This window comes from Capra hircus, chromosome 3, assembly GCF_001704415.2.
Source record: "Capra hircus breed San Clemente chromosome 3, ASM170441v1, whole genome shotgun sequence".
NCBI lineage: Eukaryota > Metazoa > Chordata > Mammalia > Artiodactyla > Bovidae > Capra > Capra hircus.
Window position 1 is genome coordinate 98831690 of NC_030810.1, and position 15757 is coordinate 98847446.

The window sequence follows — 15757 nt, forward strand, 5'->3', positions numbered from 1 at the left end:
AGTCCTCAGAAAAATAAAACAGATTACAAAGTCAGTGAAACATAATATCTACAAAGTCAAGTCTTCAGTCAAAGCTTGCTGGGAATACAAAGAAACAGAACTGTGCAACCCATATTCAAGATAAAAAGCAACTAATAGACATTTAACTCCAGGTGGGCGCAGATAATAGCTTTAACAAACAGACTTGAAAACAGCTATTATAAATACATTTTAAAAAATGAAAAAATATACAATATTAATTAGTGAACAGAAAAGGAGTCTCAAAAGAGAAATAGAAACTATTTTTTTAAAAAGAAGCAAAAGGAAATTCAAAAGCTGAAAACAACAGTAACTAAAATGAAAATTTTACTAGGTAGGCTTAGCAGAGTTGAGATGGCAGAAGAATCAATTAGTGAACTTGAAAGTAGGTCAGTAGAAATTATTCAGTCTGAAGAATAGAGACACAAAAGATGAAAGAAAAATGAATGAAAATCTCAGGATGAAGCACTATCAAGCAGTTCAACAGGTACCTGTAGCTGGAGTCCTCTAGGACTAAGGAGCAGAAAAAAGTACTTAAATAATGGCCAAAAGCCTCCCAAATTTGGTGGAAAACATTAATTTACAGATCTAAGAGGCTTAAGTCAAACACAAGTTTGACTAGTTTTATATAGTCAGATTGCTAAAAAACAAAGGTAAATAAAAACTGATGAATGTAGTTGTTTGTTGTTCAGTCACTAAGTTGTGACCGACTCTTTGCAACCCCATGGACTGCAGTACGCCAGGCTTCCCTGTCCTTCGCCATCTCCTGGAGTTTGCTCAAACTCATGTCCATTGAGTCAGTGATGCCATCCAACCATTTCATACTCTGTCACCTTCAATCTCCTGCCTTCAGTCTTTCTCAGCATCAGGGTCTTTTCTAATGAGTCTGTTCTTCGCATCAGGTGGCCAAATTATGGGCGTTTCAGCTTCAACATCAATCCTTCCAATGAATATTTAGTACTGATTTCTTTTAGTATTGACTGATTTGATCTCCTTACAGTTCAAGGGACTCTCAAGAGTCTTCTCCAGCACAATTCAAAAGCAACAATTCTTCGACCCTCAACCTTCTTTCTGGTCCGATTCTCACATCTGTACATGACTGCAGGAAAAGCCATAACTTTGAATGATATATGGACCTTTGTCAGCAAAGTGATGTCTTTGCTTTTTAATATGCTGTCTAGGTTTGTGATAGCTTTACCTCCAAAAAGCAAGCATCTTTTAGTTTTATGGCTGCAGTCACTGTCTGCAGTGATTTTGGAGCCCAAGAAAATAAAATCTGTCACTGTTTCCTCTTTTTCCCCCATCTGTTTGCCATGAAGTAATAAATCTAGGGGAACCAAGAAGAAAGTAATACAACTTGGAAACTACATTCCATTCACTCAGTATCCAGGTAAAGGTCATTTTAAAAGGAAACAGTTAAGTCAGTGTGGCCAATACACTTAACGTTCTTTTTTTTTTTTAAGGCTTTTTAAAATTTTTGTTTATTTATTTATTTTTGGTTGCACTGGGTCTTTGGTTGCTCTGCACAGGCTTACTCTAGTTGCAGCGAGCAGGAGCCACTCTTTGTTGTGGTGCAAAGGCTTCTCATTGCAGTGGCTTCTCTTGTGGGGCATGGGCTGGCTCTAGGGCACACGGGCTTTAGTAGTTGTGGCACATGGACTTAGTTGCCCCAAGGCATGTGAGACCAGTCCCATGTCCCCTATATTGTCAAGCAGATTTTTAACCACTGGACCACCAGGGCAGTCTTCTTTATTGTTATTATTTTAGCCAACGGCTTAGTTTAGCCTACAGAAATGCCATATGGTATTTGACACCATTGGTACCATTTGTATTGGTCCTAACCATGAACACCAATGCTGCTGCTTTATCCTTACCACTTCTATCTCTTGTCACTCTTTAGAGGTTAACGTTGAGTTAAATTCTTCTTTAGTTCTGCAAATCTACTTTTATTAAACTCATCCTGTGTTTGTTTTCTTTTTTAAGCCAATAGGCCTTGGTCTGTTGTACCCTTCAAGTAACCATTTATGAACAAATGGTCTATTTTTTCTCACAAGGACCCTGTTCTTAATATCTGTGTGATAGGCTGGAACATGCCAGCTGCCACCACTGATGTGGTAGGCCCTTCCATAAACTGATAGGAAGGACAAATGTCCCACTGATTTATTCAGTAGTAGGAAGAGATTAACATTAGAGAGAGAATGGTGCTTTAGAAGAGGCCAGGTTTGTGTGATTTTCTGATTTTTTTTTTCTCTTGTCAGCTTCTGAAAAGGAAGGGAAGAAACATTTATTGAATTCCTACCCTGTACCTGATCCTTTATCTAGGCATGTTAGCTATTATTTTATTTTGTTCTTAAATGATAATGGTAATAAGTAAATACATTGTTTCATTGATCTTCATAATCATCCAGAGATGAGGACTTGAGAACTCTAAAGCCTCACAAGTGGCGGATCCAGTCTTCAGATTTATTGCCAACTCCAGTTCTGTGCTCCTTCACCTATTCCACATTCCTTCTGGGAGTGTATAGTTTCCCCTCAGTTGTAAGCAGTAGAAAAGTGGGACTCCAGAATTCAGTCCTTCCCTGAACAGCTCAGCAAATGAAAGGAGCAGCTATGAGACGACAAGAATGGACTTTGAGGATCCATGCTCCTTTGCTGAGGTTTTACATTTTCTTTTTTTAACAGTAGGTCCTTCTTGGTTATCTATTTTAACTGTAGCTGTGTGTCCATGTCCATCCCAAACCCCCTGACTGTCTCTTTCCCACCATTCCCCACCCCCGGCAACCATAAGTCTTTACATTTCTTTTTATTTCAGGATGGCAATGACACGGAGGACTATGTTCCAGAAGGGGGAGGTGCATAACAAACCATCAGGATTCTGGGGGATGATAAAGAGCGTTACCACTTCAGCACCAGGAAGTGAAAGTATCCTTTATCCATTGGCCTGTTTCTTTTTCTCAACTCTGCACCAAGGGCAGAAGAAAAATTAGTGTTGGGACAGGGACATTCTCTTCTAAGATACCTGACTGCATCAGAGTTCAGCTGGCCAGGACTGGGCAGGAAATAGAAAGCCATAGATAATCCTAAAATAATAAAACCATTGTGTTTGAGCTGAAGGGATCCAAACAAATCAGTCTTTCCATTTTACAGATGAGAAAATAGACCCAGAGAAGTTAAGTCACACAGTGGCTTGTGGCAAAGGTAAGACCAGAACTGTGGTCTCCTTAGTTCTTTCCACTATACTATTTTATTTCCCAACTCCAAAAAACCACCACAAAACAGTGGCTCCCTAAAGTGACTGGTTTGTATATCAATTGTAAGGGCCCATTTCTAAAGCAGTCAGTTTTAGAAACAAATTTTAAGCAGCTCTTTATCTCCAGTAACTTTTTGGTTTAAAGAATCAAGGAGATTGTGTTAAAGAATTTGTCTTGTCCCAGCTGCTTGCAGTGTTAAACTAATTCCCAAATTGAGTAACCACATCTCTTTGTGGCTACCAGGCTGTCAAGCCAAAATTTGGTGTGACGGACTAGAGGTAAGATTGCTTATGCGTTATTCCTGCCATCTCTGGCCTGAGGAAGAACAAATTCCCTTTTGCTTCAATTGGAGGAAAAAAATGTAACCTGTTCTTGCTATAAATTATGACATACCTTTTTAGTGTGAAATGCAGGTAGGAATTAGAACAAACAAAATGGGATGACCACAGGAGAGAGGGAGCGGGGGGGAAGGTGACTTTAAATGTATTTAAACATTTATTTCACGTCTCCTATTTCCAGACAGAGGGCTAAACTGATGAGCAGAAGATAGCCTCTCTCCTCAAGGAACTTACTGCCTAATCATAGGGGAGCCAGACATGTAACTGAACCATGGTATTCAGTGGCCTGAACTGTACCAACAGCAGCCACTACTGAGGAGGGAGCTGAAGGGCACTTGCTGATTTGGGTAATAGAGGGAAAAATCACAAAGAGGAGGGAGGATTTGGATTAAAACCAATTAAACTTCCATTTTAGAAAGGGCTATCTTTACTATTTTTATTACTTAAAAATTCATAAGAGCCAAACTTTAGGTTTAAGCTATCTTAGCAACACTAAGCCAAGTCAAAAAAGTATCAGGGTTATTTAACCTCTCTGAGTCCTTTCCTAAATGGAGAGGATAATCACACAGCCTCACTGAGTTCTTGGAAGGTGGCATACAGTAATGGAAAGAGCAGATCTTGGAGTAAGGCAGCTCTGACTTTGCTTCCACGCCCATTAGCTGTGTGACTTTGAGCAAGATATTTGACTCTCTGAGCTTTACTTTCCTTATCTGCAAAAGGGATAAGGACACCAATCTCATGGGATTGTTGTGAATAATAGAAGATAAGATCTGTAAAGAACTGAAGAAGGTAATGTCTATAAATCCCAGCCTGTATTAGAACTCAGTAAACATTAGATCCGTTTTCCTAGCATCGTATTTATTCAACATAATTCAAGAGAAAAGTTTGCTGTATATTTTAGGTGTTTTTCTTACTATGTAACCTTTTGAGATTTCAAAAATGACATTTGACTTAAGCTAACTAGATAAAGCAAAAATAAACAGAACCACCTACCCAAGCCACTTTCAAGCTAGTGTAAAACTGAGTGGTAGGTGTTTGGTTGTGGTGCTCTTAATGGTAAAGCTTTTATACACCTGTGTCTGAGATTGGAAAAATAGTTCTGAAATAGTACTGCTGGCTATGAAGCAGGAAATTGAAAATATGGGCAGTTCCTAGGACCCGCTATAGAAGAAACCAAAAGCATGTGCCTTCTTCATTGCTATTCCTTGAAACTTCTGTGTGATTTAAACCTTGATGCCCATTTTGTGCCAGATCTTACTCTTATTCAACAGGAAGTGGATGCTTTGGAAGAACTAAGCAGGCAACTTTTTCTGGAAACAGCTGATCTATATGCTACCAAGGTACAGAGCAAGGAAACTGAAGTGTGGTTTTTACCAATGTGATTGAAGAGAGAGCAAGACTAAATAGGCTTTGTAGCATCCTCTGTGGCCAAGCCATGTAAGAGGCACCTCAGTAGCTTCAGGATCAGTCATGAAGCATTGATACCTGGATTCTTTGTGACATTGCTCCTACCAGTAGCAAAACCCTTAGTGGAACACTCTCAAAAATGGAAATTATTGGAATAGTCAGAAGAAGCTTTTAATCATCTAGAAAGGTTGCACACATCACTTCCTACTGATGGCCAAGATCAAGAGGGTGGTTCCTATGGTAGCTCCTGTGATTGTTTTTTATTCTCTTGCAAGTTAGTGATATTGTAAGAGGAGTAAGACATCCATCTATTATTGTTATTGTTTATCCCCTAAGTCATGTCTGACTCTTTTGTGATCCCATAGACTATAGGCCGCCAGGCTCCTCTGTCCATGGGATCTCCCAGGCAAGAATACTGGACTGGATTACCATTTCCTTCTCCAGGGTATCTTCTTGACCCAGAGATCAAACCCAAGTCTCTTGCACTGGCAGGTGGATTCTGTACCACTGGGCCACTAGGGAAGCCCTTGCTGTGGTCTAGCTCTATTTTAAAGGAGCCAGATTAAAACTACAAACTACAAAAAGAAACTTTCCTACTACACCTAAAATGCAATATAATATAAACATGCAAAATCTGTTATTTAAGGTTGTTCAAACTATTTTAATCCTTTTTGAGGATCACTTCACAGGAATAGCTGCATAGGATAGAGATAAACATAGGCTTTGGAGACAGGTAGACCTGAGCCTAACTTCCCTTACTCACTAGCTGTGTGTCCTTAAGCAAGTTATTTAACCTTTCTAAGACTTCATTTTCTCATCTGCCAAAATTAAAAAGGACATACCTCATAAGAGTTGTTATGAAGATTAAAGTAGACACTGCATGTAAGATGTTTATCCTGATTTTTGGTTTAAAGTAATCATTCAATAAATTTTCCCACTACTACTATTATTGTTATTTTAATATTATTATTGTGTGTGGTTTTAATCCTTAGCCTGAACAGTGATTCATAGAGGCAGAAATATTTTTATAGAATGTAAATATACATTTTGCTAAGACTAACCATGTTTTGTGTTTGTTCTCCCTCAGGAGAGAATAGAATACTCCAAAACTTTCAAAGGGAAATACTTTAATTTTCTGGGTTACTTCTTCTCTATTTACTGTGTTTGGAAAATTTTCATGGTAAGTATATTTTTTTTAATTGTCGAGGTTTAGATAATTGCTCTAGTAATGGCAGAGAGAAAATTGGGTTTGGTTGAGGCCGTAAACTAAGTTCCAAATCCAACTGCATCAACAGAGCATGTCATCTTTCACATATCTGAGCCTCTTCCCCCTCTTCTTTTTGGGTCACCTAGAAAAGGGAGGTTGCGTTTTTCTTCTGTCAGAAATTATTAGTGAGTTCTTAGGTTGTGAAATATATGAAGTGACGATAGAAGTTTCGTGTTTTACACCCTACTCTTCTTAGTACTCATGAGTACATGACTGTATTTAACACAACTCCAGCCTTCAGCTCAGAATAGAAACCACCTGTCCTTTTTAATAATCTGTATATGCCCCAAAAAATAAATTCTAAAACATATTCCTACAGATAAATTCATCTTCTGTGCTTCCAGCTTTTACTCTTTTGTGGCTTGCCCTCCCGCTCTATTGTTCATGTGCATTTTATGCACTGCTTTATTTGTCTTTACTTGTGACCCATCTGCAGGTATTAATGGATTTCAGTGTGATTATAAAAAAGGCTGATTTGACTTTCTGGTTTGATGACTTTCCCACTGAGGCTATGCTTGCACAAAGAGAAGCTTTGTCAGCTTGTTAGTTAATTTTGATCAGTGTAGATGAATGGAGGATTCTAGATTTAACAGATATAAATGTTATAAAAAATTGATGTTAATACCCATGCAGATGACATTTTTAAATCTTGACTTTTTCAGTGGGAGAGGATAAATGAAGATAGTGCATTCAGTTATCAAGTATTCATATTATTAAGCTACTAAAGGTTTTCCCTGAGATGCAGGCATTAGGAGCGTCTAACATGTTTTAACAGCTTTATTGAGATAGGATTGACATTCAGTAAACTACATATTTAACATATACAATTTGGTAAGTTTTGATATATACATATACCTGTGCAACAGCCATCACCCAAGCAACATGGAGAACATATCCATCCATCACTTCCAAATGTTTCCTCAGGCCCCTTTGTCTCTATACTTTGTAGTATTTCCACTGTATGGATGCACCACAATTTGTTTTATCTGTTCACGTGCTGATCAATAGTTGTTTGTTTCCCATTTGGGAATATTAGAAATAAAGTTGCTGTGAATATTCGTCTACAAGTCTGTGTTTGGACATGTGTTCTCTTTTCTCTTGGGAGAAAGCATTTGCTTGTAGAATGGCTGGATCATATGGCAGACATGTTTAACTTTTGAAAAAATGGCCCAACTTTTCCAAAGAGGTTGTACCATTTTACATTCCTACCTGCAGTATTTGAGAGTTTCAATTATTCCACATCCTTGCTAACACTGTGTAGTCAGTCTTTTAAATCTTGGATGTTTTAATAGATATGAGGTGGTACTAAATCATTTTAATTTGCATTTTCCTAATGCCTAATGATGTTGAACAACTTTTATGTGCTTTTTTGCCACCTGTGTATCCTCTCTGGTGATTTATCTATTCAGATTTTTTGCCAGTTTATTAATTGTGCTCAGTCGTTCAGTCATGTCCAACTCTTTGCAGAGCATGGACTATAGACCGTCAGGCTCCTCTGTCCATAAAATTTTCCAGGCAAGAATACTGGAGTGGGATGCCATTTCCTCCTCCAGGGGATCTTCCCAACCCAGGGATTGAATCTACATCTCTTACATCTCCTGCATTGGCCTGCAGATTCTTTACCACTGGGCCACCTGGGAAGCCCATTTTTTAAATAGGTTGATTGTTTTCTTTTTGTTGGGCTTGAGAGTTTTTCAATATAATCTGGTAACCTTTTATCAAATATGTGATTTTAAAATATTTTCTCCCATCAGTGACTTGGCTTTTCATTCTGTTAGCAGTATCCTTCAAAAATCAAAAGGTCTTAATTTTGATGGTGTCCAATTTATCCTTTTTTTATTATAGATTATGCTTTTGTGTTGTATCTAAGAAATCTTTGTCTAACCCAGGGTCACAAAGATTTTTTTTCATATGTTTTCTTAATATGAAAAATATAAAATAGAAATTTTATAGTTTTAGGTTTTACATTTAGGTCTGTGATCCATCTTAAGTTTAATTTCTAATATGATATTGGAGTATGAATCCAAGTTCACTTTTTCCACATAGATATCCAGGTGTTCTAGCACCCTTTGTTGAGAAGAGTATCCTTTCTCCATTGAGGCAATTTTGCAGTTTTGTCAAAAACTAATTGACCTTATGTATATGGGTCTGTTTCTGTTCCCTTTTTTCTATTGAGATTTATATGTATCTTACCACACTGTCTTGATCAATGTGTCTTCCAATCCATGAACATGATACGACTCTTCATTTATTTAGATTTTCTTAGTTTTTCTCATTAGTGTTTTATAGTTTTTGGTGTACAGATCTTTCTCATCTTTCATCAGATTTATCTAAGTATTTAATTTTTAGATGCTATTATAAATGACAGTGTTTTTATAATTTTCATTTTCAAGTGTTAATAGTGTATAGATATACAATTGATTCTTATATATTGATTTTATATTCTGTTACCTTGCTAAACTCTCTTATTGTTTTCCTATATAGACAGTTCCATCCTATCTTCTCCTCCTCTTCAAGCCTTACTGCACTGACCAAATCCTTCAGTAACAGAATTAAGTAAAGCAGTCACCCTGATCTTGTTCCTGATCTTAGGGGGAAAGCATCCAGTCTTACAGCATTAAGTATGGTGTTAGCTGTTGGTTTTTCCTAGATGCCTTTATCAGATTGAGGAATTTTCTTTTATTAATAGTTTCTTAAGTGTTTTTAATCATGAAAGCATGTTTGATTTTGTCACTTCTACATCTATGGAGATGATCATATGGTTTTTCTTTTTTAGTCTGCTAATACAGTAAAATTAATTTTTGAACATTAAACTGACCTCACATTCCTGGAGTAAACCTTACTTGGCCAGGTGTATTATCCTTTTAATGTTTTGTTAGATTTAATTTATTAATGTTTTGTTGAAGAGTTTTTATATCTATATTTATGAAGAATGTCAGAGTGTAGTTTTCTTGTTAATGTCTTTGGTTTAGGTGTCTAACCTTAAAGAATAAGTTGAGAAGTATTTCTTTCTCTTCCAATTAGTAGAGGGGTTTGCATGGACTATTAATATATTAATAAATTAATGAATGTGATATGTAATTAAATTCTATAATTGAATATTAATATATAAATATATTAATAACTTTATTAAATGGAATCATGCTATGTGATCTTTTGTGGTTGGCTTCCTAACATAATGTTTTCAAGGTTTATCTATATCGTAGCCTCTAACTATAAATACTTCATTCCTGTTTATGATCAAATACTATTTATTCCATTATATGGCTATGCCACATTATTAGTTGATGAACATTTGAGTTGCTTTATTGTGACAGTCTTGGCCACTGTAAGTAATGCTGTTGAGCATTCATGTATAAGTCTGCTTGGGGGCTGTGCTGGGGCTTCGTTGCTGTGCAGGCTTTTATCTAGTTGCCGCGAGCAGGGGCTGCTCTGTTGTCGCAGTGCACAGTCTTCTCATGGCGGTGGCTTCACTTGTTGCAGAGCACAGGCTCTAGGATGTGTGGGCTCAGTCGTTGCAGCGCATGGACTTAGCTGCCCTGCGGCATTTGGGACCTTCCTGGACTAGGGATCAAAGCTGTGTTTCCTGCATTGGCAGGTGGATTCTCTACCTCTAAGCCATCAGGGAAACCTCATGTATAAGTTTTTATGTGGACATGTATTTCATTTCTCTTAGGTATATATCTGTAGAAGTAGAATTGCTGGGTTATATGCTTACTATATGTTGAACCTGCTAATAAACTGCCTAACTACCAAGCTGTTTTCCAAAGCATCTGCACCATTTATATTCCTGCCAGCAATGTATGACAGTTGGAATTTCTCCACATCCTCTCCAACACTTATTATCTATCTTTAATTATAGTCAGTTTGTTGTTGTTCAGTCGCTGAATCATTTCCAACTCTTTGCAACCCCATGGACTGCATGCAGCACGCCAGGCTTCCCTGTCCTTCACTGTCTCCAGTGTGGGCTCAAACTCATGTCCATTGAGTTGATGATGCCATGCAACCATCGTACCCTCTGTTGCCCACTGCTGTTCCTACCCTCAGCCTTTCCCAGCATAAGGGTCTTTTCCAATAAGTGAGCTCTTCACATCAGATGGCCAGAGTATTGGAACTTCAACTTCAGTATCATTATCCCAATAAATATTCAGGGTTTATTTCCTTTAGGATTAGATTGGTTTGATGTCCTTGCTGTCCAAAGGACTCTGAAGAGTCTTCTCCAACACCACAATTCAAAAGCATCAATTCTTCAGTGCCCAGCTTTCTTTATGGTCCAGCTCTCACATCCATACATGACTATTGGAAAAACCATAGCTTTGACTAGACGGACCTTTGTCAGCAAAGTAATGTCTCTGCTTTTTAATACTCTGTCTAGGTTTGTCATAGCTTTTCTTCCAAGGAGCAAGCATCTTTGAATTTCATGGCAGCAGTCACTGTCTACAGTGATTTTGGAGCCCCCCAAGATAAAGTCTGGTACTGTTTCCATTGTTTGCCCATCTATTTGCCATAAAGTGATGGGACCAGATGCCATCCATGATTTTAGTGTTTTGAATGTTGAGTTTTAAGCCAGCTTTTTCACTATCCTCTTTCACCTTCATCAAGAGGGCCTTTAGTTCCTCTTCACTTTCTGCCATAAGGGTGGTGTCATCTGCATATCTGAGGTTATTGATATTTCTCCCAGCATCTCGATTCCAGCTTGTGCTTCATCCAGCCCAGCGTTTCTCATGATGTACTCTGCATAGAAGCTAAATAAGCAGGGTAACAATATACAGCCTTGACATACTCCTTTCCCAGTTTGGAACCAGTTTGTTGTTCCATGTCCGGTTCTAACGGTTGCTTCTTGACCTACATACAGGTTTCTCCTTACAGGAGGCAGGTCAGGTAGTCTGGTATTCCCATCTCTTAAAGAATTTTCCAGTTTCTTATGATCCATACAGTCAAAGGTTTTAGCATGATCAATGAAGCAGAAGTCGATGTTTTTCTGGAATTCCCTTGCTTTTTCTATGACTCAGTGGATGTTAGCAATTTGATCTCTGATTCTTCTGACTTTTCTAACCCCAGCTTGTACATCTGGAATTTCTTGGTTCATGTACTATTCATGAACTAGGTTCATGAAACGTATCTTGAAGGATTTTTAGCATTACCTTGCTAGCATATGAAATGAGTGCAACTGTGCGGTAGTTTGAGCATTCTTTGGCATTGCCTTTCTTTGGGATTGTAATGAAACTGACCTTTTCCAGTCCTGTGGCAACTGCTGAGTTTTCCAAATTTGCTGGCATATTGAATGCAGCACTTTAACAGCATTATCTTTTAGGATTTGAAATAACTCAGCTGGAATTCCATCACCTCCACTAGCTTTGTTTGTAGTGATGCTTCCTAAGGCCTACTTGACTTCGTACTCCAGGATGTCTGGCTCTAGGTGAGTGACCACACCATAGTGTTTATCCAGGTCATTAAGGTCTTCCTTGTATACTTCTGTGTATTCTTGCCACCTTTTCTTAATATCTTCTACTTCTGTTAGGTCCATGCCATTTCTGTTTTTTATCGTGCCCATCTTTGCATGAAATGTCCCTTTGGTGTCTCTGATTTTCTTGAAGAGATCTCTAGTATTTCCCATTCTATTGTTTTCCTGTTTCTTTGCATCGTTCACTTAAGAAGGCTTTCTTATCTCTCCTTGCTATTCTTTGGAACTCTGCCTTCAATTGGGTATATCTTTCAATATTTTGGTGGATGTGAATTGATATCTCTCATTCTTTTTTTTCCTGATCAATTTGGATAGAAGTTTATCGATTTTATTAAACTTTTCAAAGAACCAGCATCTGGGTTAATTGATTTTTCTCTATTTTTCTGGTTTCTACTTCATTGATTTCTGCTCTGATCTTTATTATTTTTCTTCTGCTGCTTTTTTGGGTGTCTTCTTTTTCTGATTTCTTAAAGAGGAAGCTAAGATCATTGAACTTGAAACTTTATTTAAATATAGGCATTTTAATGCTACAAATTTCTTACTAAGCACTATTTTATTTGTATCTCACACATGCAACTTTTTTGATAGGTTTATATTTATTTTCATTCAGTTCAAAATACTTTCTGATTTCTTCAACTCATCGGTTATTTAGAAGTACATTATAAAATATTTGGGCATCTTCTGAATATCTTTCTGTAAATACTTTTCTAATTTAATTTCATGTGGTCTGAGAACATATTTTATATGATTTGAATCTTTTTAAGTCTCTTGAGGCTTGTTTTCTGGCCCAGAATATGGTCAGCCATGGTTAATGTTCTTTGTGCCCTTGAATGGAAAGTGTATTCTACTCTGGTTGGGTGGAATAGCCTACAGGTCTCACTTAGGTCAAGTTGATTGATAATACCGTTAAGTTTTTCTCTACTCTTACTGATTTTCTGATGCTTGTTTATTGAGAGAGGGGTGTTGAAATTTCCTCCTATTGTTGTGGATTTGCCTTTTTAAAATTATATCATTTTTTTTCTTCATGTATGTCATGTAGGGTCACTATGTACCCCTTGATGAAATGATTCTTTTATTATTATGAAATGACCCTTTTAGTCTCTGGCAACATTATTTTGCTATGAAGTCTACTTTGTCTGATATTAATATAGACATTCCAGCTTTCTTTTGATTATCATTAGCATAATAAATCTTTTTCCATGCTTGTAGTTTTAACCTATTTGTATCTTTATATTTAAAGTGGGCTTCTTGTAAACTGCTTGCTTTTATATCTAATCTAATGGTCTCTGCCATTTATTTGTCATATTTGGACCAGGAGTCAGCCATCTACAACCCCTAGGCCAAATCCAGCCACCACCTGCTTTTATCAAAAAAGTTTGATTGGAACACAGCCAAATCCAATTATCTACACAGTCATATGACCGTGGCAGAGTTTGCCAACCTCTGGTTTAGACCATTTATATGTTTTTTAAACTTTTTATTTTGTACTGGAGTATAGCCAATTAACAAACAATATTGTGATAATTTCAGGTGAACAGCAAAAGGACTCAGCCATACATATACATATGTCCATTCTCTCCAAACTCACCTTCCATCCAGGCCACATAATACTGAGTTCCATGTGCTATACAGTAGTAAACCACTTATAGTCAATGTGTTATTGTTATGGTTGAGCAACCCTGTTGCTGTATGTTTTTATTTGTTTTGTGTTCTTTTTTCCTTTTGTCTTTCTTCTTTTGGATTAATCGATTGTTTTTCATAATTCCATTTGATCTTTATTGGCTCGTCAGCTATAATAACTCTCCTTGTTGTTTTAGTGATTGCTATTAGAGCTTTCAGAAAACAACCATAGCGAATGACCCTGGAATCACTTGATCCTCTTACCTTGTGTTTTACCAGAATGTTACCTTTCTGGATCCTAATAAATTGAGGTGTATATGTCATAGCCTTATCCTCCTTTACACTATACAGAAAAGAAAGATAGCGTAGATAGGGACTTTTGTTTGCCAATGTATGAATAGCCAAAATAGATTTCTTATGTATGATTTAGATTGAAAGTAGAATTGCACTTTTAGGAATATCCACCTGTAAGAAACACTTGGTGATTCATTATTTTGAATCATTTTTTGAAACTGATTTTTGAGATGCTCTAATGTAAAGGTCTGTGTCTCTGTAGGCAACCATCAATATCGTTTTTGACCGAGTGGGGAAAACTGATCCAGTCACAAGAGGCATTGAAATCACTGTGAATTATCTGGGGATCCAATTTGATGTAAGAATTGTATCAAAATCTTTGTTTGTTATGTTGAGATTCTATGTCCTTACTCTAGGTACTTGTTTCTGCTTTCATTCTTCTTCCTCTCCTATGTTTTGGAATATTCACATGGCAGATTCATAAAGGGCCTGAAACCATAACTAATGACTGGCGATTATTATTTTCATGGGTAGTGATCATTTCTACAGTTCCTTCTCTTCTCAGTCACAGCTACCACTCTCCAGCTTCTCCCTACCAAATATTCAAATACTTCTGTCTGTGATACTTGATGTTATCTTCAAACATATAACTCACCTTTGATTCCTCTGGTATAAAATTAACTACTAATTAGTGGTTTTGTGTTAGAACTAAAATGATTTCTGCTATAAAAAATTATCTATCAATTCATATGGGCTTTGAGCTAAAAATGGTTAACTCACCTGTGCACAAATTTTTTTTTAATCTTCTTCCTGTTTTATAATTGGGACAGTCTTGTCCCAATTTAATGCCTTTATTTGTAGAATAGTGTATTTTCCAGGTATTTATATGGCCAGTGATTCTAGCTGCACTTTGGTACTAAAACCAGTGTCACATTCTTAGTCCTTATGAGTTCCATTTAGTTGTTCTATGATCCTGGCCATAGTTTGTATGATAACCCTCAGATGGACATGCCCCTGGTAGCTGGATAAAATGAAAATACACCAGAGCAAATTGAGCTCCAGTCCTTGAGAAACAACTCAAGGCACACATTTCTTAGATGATAAATCAACAGTATATCCTTTTTCATGTGAAGGAGCATGGTTTCTTTCCTTAATGTAGTATATAAATTATATGGTAAAGCATGCTTCACTCATATTTCGTATGTATTTTCCTTTAAAAATTTTTTTACTGGGGTGAATTTTTAGAAATGCCCTTCCTGTTAGTGCTTTCTAGGGCTAGTTTCTGTGTATGTATATGTGTTCTTTCTGTAGCCCATCTACACATCACTCCACATTTCATAAATCTGAATAACATCTCTCAGATGTTGGCAGTACAGCTCCCCTCTGATGCTTTTCAGCCTTGAATCAAGCACAGGGTATCACAGCTGCTTCTCTCTCTGAAGCAATCCAAGAGAAGAAAAAGGTAGCATCCTGTGATTCAAATAAAGGTCAACTACTTCCTAGACCATAGCTGAGAATGTCTACATACTCTATTATTATTTAAGTTTTGGGTGATCAGAGAACTGTCATTCACAAATATTAAAAATTATCAGGCTGCTATTTAGTTTCTTTTTAATTCATGCTTTTTACTTGAAGCTATGTTATTGGCTTTGTGTTTCTTCTGATTTATTAGTATTATTTTCATCACTTCACTGCACTTGCTGTCTTCTGTCTTAAGTTTTAGGTCTGCTAATTAAGATACCCACTGAAGTCTTCGTATACGTTTTTATTGCCACTTACTCGCTAATGAAGTTCCCTCTCACAGTTGCATAAGTGATAATAATGTATCATCTTAGCTTTCCCATCTCTCTGAACAGAGATTTAACAAATATTTTTTCTTCCTCTTGCCTTGACAGGTGAAGTTCTGGTCCCAACACATTTCCTTCATTCTGGTCGGAATAATCATAGTCACATCTATCAGAGGACTGCTGATCACTCTTACCAAGGTAGGTTGTATCATGGAGTTGAAAAGTAGTTAATTACGTTACATGGCACTGTGAGATAACTTTACCTAATTAAGATTTCTGCCTTCTGAGATCTTAAACAACAGCTACAAATT

At 37.0% G+C, this 15757-nt stretch overlaps 1 protein-coding gene across 3 annotated transcripts in view; it reads left to right on the forward strand.

The window, feature by feature from the left end:
• LOC102188370 (Golgi pH regulator) overlaps positions 1-15757 on the forward strand; it is a 45050-nt gene that overhangs the window by 25964 nt on the left and 3329 nt on the right. For 2 of the 3 annotated variants that reach the window (XM_005677751.2, XM_018046005.1), the window contains 5 exons: positions 2831-2940; positions 4859-4947; positions 6102-6194; positions 13922-14017; positions 15555-15644. In XM_005677751.2, the coding sequence (XP_005677808.1) occupies positions 2831-2940; positions 4859-4947; positions 6102-6194; positions 13922-14017; positions 15555-15644 (478 nt within the window). The remainder of the gene's footprint in view (positions 1-2830; positions 2941-4858; positions 4948-6101; positions 6195-13921; positions 14018-15554; positions 15645-15757) is intronic. The other variant, XM_005677753.3, reaches the window with a different exon arrangement.